Raw genomic sequence first — 4,836 nt, 5'->3', positions numbered from 1 at the left:
GTCTTGCTAAGTTGCCCAGGCTGGCCTCAAACCTGGCACTCCTCCTGCTGTATCCTCCCTGGTAGCTGGGATTGCTGGTGTGTAGCATGCCACATGTGTCCCTTCACCCTTTAATCTTACAATTTTCATCTCTGCCTGTGATTCCTATGCATTAGTCTCTAGAACTTTCTCTCCTAGGTGAACAGGTTTGCTTCTGTGTTGTATTATAGGTGAAACTTTATGTTCTAACTCCATTTCATGAGTTTCAGTTCCCCTCACTGGCCATTGACCAAGCCAGACCCTTCTGCAGCAACTGCTTCAGTGTGATGAATTGCCCTTCTCCTCAAATTCTCTTTCATGTTTTCTTGTTTTTGTAGCTTAATGCTTCTTTTCCTCTGCCAACCATCCAGCTCTGTATGCTATTACATTTCAGGGTATGGATGAGTATTCTTTTTTTCTTTTTCAGAGAGCAAGTTTATTTTATTAATGCTCAAGGTCACATATAGGAGATGCCAAATAAACAAGCAGGTACCCATTTTTACATGTTAGTTATTCACTACTGATGACTAAGGAGGAAAATGTATTATTATGGAGACAGGTGATTTATTTTTTTAAGCAGTTTCTCTATGATCAGTAGTGTGGGTACTCTGATATAATCTTATCTGATCTTTAATTGTTTAAAAGCCTCTTTTAATTAACTGATTGCTCAGTACTGTTGGTACCAAAGAGTTTATATTTGTGTGCACTGGCATTAAATAATTAACTTTTATGAGTTCGACCAGAGAATCTGTTTTATTCTGCCTTAAGTACTTATATGATGTTTCTTTCCACAGTGGGTGCTGGGAGATAGACTTTTTTCCTATTTCCTTTATTGATTGCCATCCACGAAATCATGTATCCAGAACATTCACCGTGTTACCTATTGTCAAGATGTCTTAATTCTTCCTTCTCAGTCATAGAAATAGGTTTTTCCTGAGTGGATCTCCACCCACGCAGCCAGGAAGCAGTGGCTTACCACATCTGTCACTTCTGTCTGTGCCTTATCATGTTTCAGAGTTTTTCCAATTAATCCTGTGGAAGCCTGAATCACTCCTAATTATAATTGTGTTATGCCTCTTTATTTCTTGATGTCTTGTTAATTCATGTCCATCCTGTAGCAGTCTATACCAGAGTGCTATTATCAGCTCTTTTGTCTTTAAAAGCCTCTTGTCTACCATTTTGACTAAGATTGATTAACTGTACTTTGTTGAAATCGATCATTTTGGATTAAAAAAAATCCATCCTGTATGTTTCCTCTGGCTACGTTTGCAAGGTTTTGTCCCCCACCCCCACCCCACTTTAATCAATCTGCAAACCCAGTTGCTTTTTTCCTTTTGGCTTCCTCTCTCTTGCTATTTTCGTTTTAACGAACTCTGTCTGGATCTTTTTATTTTCCCTGCCCTCTTACAGACAGTATCTCCAGGATGAAAAGCCAATTGTAAGAGGCAGTAGAGTACATTTTCCCTTAGAATCTGGAGCAGTTTTTAGGATGAAAGCCAGTGATCAGCTGCTAGCCACTTTACAGTGACACTGTGTTGCTTTTTATTTTTTATTTTTTTCTGTTTCTTTTTTGTCTTTGTGAGATAGGGTTTCACTTTCCAGTTCAGGCTGGCCTTGAAGTCACTTTGTAGCCCAGGCTAACCCTCGAACTCACAGCGATCCTCCTGCCTCATCCTCCTGAGTGCTAGGATTGCAGGTGTGTGCCACCACACCTGGCTGTGGGGCTTTTTATTTATAGCCTCAGACTTCTCTGTACTCTAATCTTAGAGACCAGAATTCTTTCCATCGTAACTAATAATTGATTTTGTTTTTCCAGGTACTGACTTTAACATAGAGAGCTTACCTCTGCCTCGAAAAGCCCATCATGACTGGGCCCTTTTTCATGAAGAGTCTCCAAAAAACAACTATAAGCTCTTCCACGAGCAGGTCATCACCTTGTTCAACCACACGGCCACGTTCAGCAGGCATTCCCATCTGCCACTGACTACCCAATACCTGGAGGGTGTCGATGCCCTAAAGTCACTCCGATACTTAGTTCCTTTGCAGTCCAAAAACAACCTAAGGAAAAGACTTGCTCCACTGGTGTATGTACAGTCAGACTGCGACCCGCCGTCAGATAGGGACAGCTATGTTCGTGAGCTGATGACTTACATTGAGGTTGATTCCTACGGTGAATGTTTACGAAACAAAGATCTCCCTCAGCAGCTGAAAAACCCAACCTCTATGGATGCTGATGGCTTTTATAGGATCATTGCCCAGTATAAGTTTATCCTTGCCTTTGAGAATGCAGTTTGTGATGACTACATCACAGAGAAGTTCTGGAGACCGCTAAAACTGGGCATAGTCCCTGTGTATTATGGGTCCCCCAGCATCAAAGATTGGCTCCCCAGTAACAGAAGTGCCATTCTTATCTCAGAATTTGCTCACCCCAGAGAACTGGCAAGTTACATTAGACGCCTGGACTACGATGACAGATTGTACAAGGCCTACATAGAATGGAAGCTGAAGGGTGAGATCTCTAACCAGCGACTCCTGGCGGCTCTCAGGGAACGGAAGTGGGGCGTGCAAGACATCAACCAGGACAATTACATTGATGCGTTTGAGTGTATGGTGTGCAGCAAGGTGTGGGATAACATTAGGCTGCAGGAAAAGGTAAGTAAGTGAAGCGAGGTGTGGCCACAGAGTGCTAGGCTGGCTGTCTGGGAGGTCACTGCTGTACTGCATGGTGCTGTCTCTCCCACCCTGCCTGCTGCCCCCCTACTTTTCATTCCTAGCAGAGGGGCTGGGTCTGCAAGAAGGCTGATATTCCATTGTTAGCGTTTGGACTGGGCATAAAGTTTGTAAATCATATCTGAAGCCCTTCAATTCCCCTTCCTCATATCCTTTGGAGTATGCTGGGATGTAATATAAGGAGGAGTAGAAAAGGGAAGAAAGTTCAAAAATAAAATTTGCAGGACTAAGGTTGTGGCACAGAGGTACAGTACCTGCCTAGCATTCATGAGGCCCTGGATTGGATCCCCGTACACGCCCCCCCCCAAAAAAAATAAATAAAAGTTACAAGTTCTGCCTGTCATCCACATGGTCAGCTCTGTAACATCCCCATCAGTGCTATAGGAAAGGAGTATGGTGATTTTTCCTGGGCCCTTCCAAGCCTGCCGTCTTAAAACTCAATTTTATTTCATATATACAGCTACCTCCATTCCTTTTTTATTTTATGGCTGTTATTTTTGGGTGTGATTCTGGGGATTGAATTCAGGGCCTTTGCACTGAGATATATCCCCAGCCCTTTTTTTATTTTTACTTTTTGAGACAGGGTCTTGCTAAATTGCTGAGTTGCCCAAGTTGGCCTCAAACACGCAGTCCTCCTGTCTCAGCCTCCTGGAGTCCTGTATCCGCCTCCATGTTGACCTTTCTCTTTCTTGCAGCCCCATGTGCTTATTCATAAAGGTCAAAGATTCCTTATCTGAAATACTTGGGACCAGAAGTGCTTTAGATTTTCATGCTTTTCAAGTTTTGAAGTATTTTTTTGATTTTACCAGTTGAACATCCCTAATCTAAAAAATCCAAAATCTAAATTGCTGCTAAACCTCAAACACTGTTTTCTTAGTGCCTCTTAATTTTAATAAGATACTGGGTTTCAGTGCATATATTTTAGTCACAGCCGTCACCCATGACCCTCTCTTACGCCCCCTCCCCTTTACGCTCTTCCTGTCGTCTAGTACTCGTCTCCCTCTTACTCTTGTGTCATCTTTATTAGATTCCAGATATTGGAGAGAACATGTGAGATTTGTCTTCCTGAGTTTGGCTTATTTCACCTAACATGATAATCTCCAGTTCCATTTATTGTCTTGCAAATGACAACATTTCAGTCTTCTTTATGGCTGAATTATACTGCATTGTGCATACCCACACGTTCGCTATGTACCATATTTTCTCCATCCTTCCTCTGTCGGTGGGCACCTAGACTGGTTCCAGTCTTGACTATTGTGAATTGTGCCACACTAAATACAAGCGTGCAGATATCCCCATAGTACGCCCACTCTTCCTTTGCTGTATACCGAGGAGTAGTGCATCTGGATCAGGTGCTGGCTCAAGACTTAGTTTCTCGAGAAACCTCCTTGCTGATTGCCATATGGCCCTACTAGTTTACATTTTATATTTCTACGAGCCGTGTAAAAGTGTACCCTACCATCTGGACCAACATGTATTGTTTTTGTTGTTGTTTTCTTTCTATAGCTTCAGGGATTTTTTAAGATTTTTAAAGATTAATTTTACTGGTACATTTTATTTTTTAGTCCAAAATTCTCTTTATTTTCTTTTTTAAAGTTTTATTGGTACATTTTAGATATACATAATAACATTTATCATGTGGAATTTGTACCTGTACGTTATATATCTTGATTATTTTTTCCCATTTCCTTTCCCTCCTTCCAATCCCTCTCCCCCTCCCCCTTATTTACAAAAGCCTTTTTCCATTTTTTCCTTTTATTCTTCTTCTTTCTTTTTGCTTCCTTCCTTCACCTCTTTCCTCTCTCTTGTTCCCCTTACCATTTGAACATTTTCTTCCTATTACACAATATCTTTTATATTTTGGTCCTTATTTACACTTTCAGTTTCTCACACAGAAAAACAGCGAAATATTGCATGTGTCTGATTTATTTCACTTAAGAGTATGAGCTCAAGGTCTACCCATTTACCTAGAAATGTCTCAAGTTTATGCTTCTTTGTGGCAGAGTAGTACTTCATTGTTATGGTTTGCATGTGGATGTCCCCTGATAGCCTCGTGGTCATGGGGGGGTGAATTTTTTTTTTTTTTTT

At 41.3% G+C, this 4,836-nt stretch overlaps 1 protein-coding gene across 2 annotated transcripts in view; it reads left to right on the top strand.

Annotated features, from left to right (window-relative positions):
- Positions 1-4,836, top strand: part of Fut10 (fucosyltransferase 10 (alpha (1,3) fucosyltransferase)) — a gene marked incomplete at its 5' end in the record, with an annotated part of 76,643 nt that overhangs the window by 59,313 nt on the left and 12,494 nt on the right. Inside the window, 1 exon segment of one of the 2 annotated variants that reach the window (XR_001236637.1) lies at positions 1,835-1,916. Coding sequence is in view for 1 of the 2 variants with exons in the window: in XM_013521503.1 (XP_013376957.1) it covers positions 1,835-2,670 (836 nt within the window). 2 annotated transcript variants of the gene reach the window in all.

The sequence above is a fragment of the Chinchilla lanigera genome, unplaced genomic scaffold (assembly GCF_000276665.1).
Source record: "Chinchilla lanigera isolate Chin_1 unplaced genomic scaffold, ChiLan1.0 scaffold00062, whole genome shotgun sequence".
In the NCBI taxonomy this organism is placed as follows: Eukaryota; Metazoa; Chordata; class Mammalia; order Rodentia; family Chinchillidae; genus Chinchilla; species Chinchilla lanigera.
This window is presented reverse-complemented; position numbering and strand designations above follow the sequence as displayed.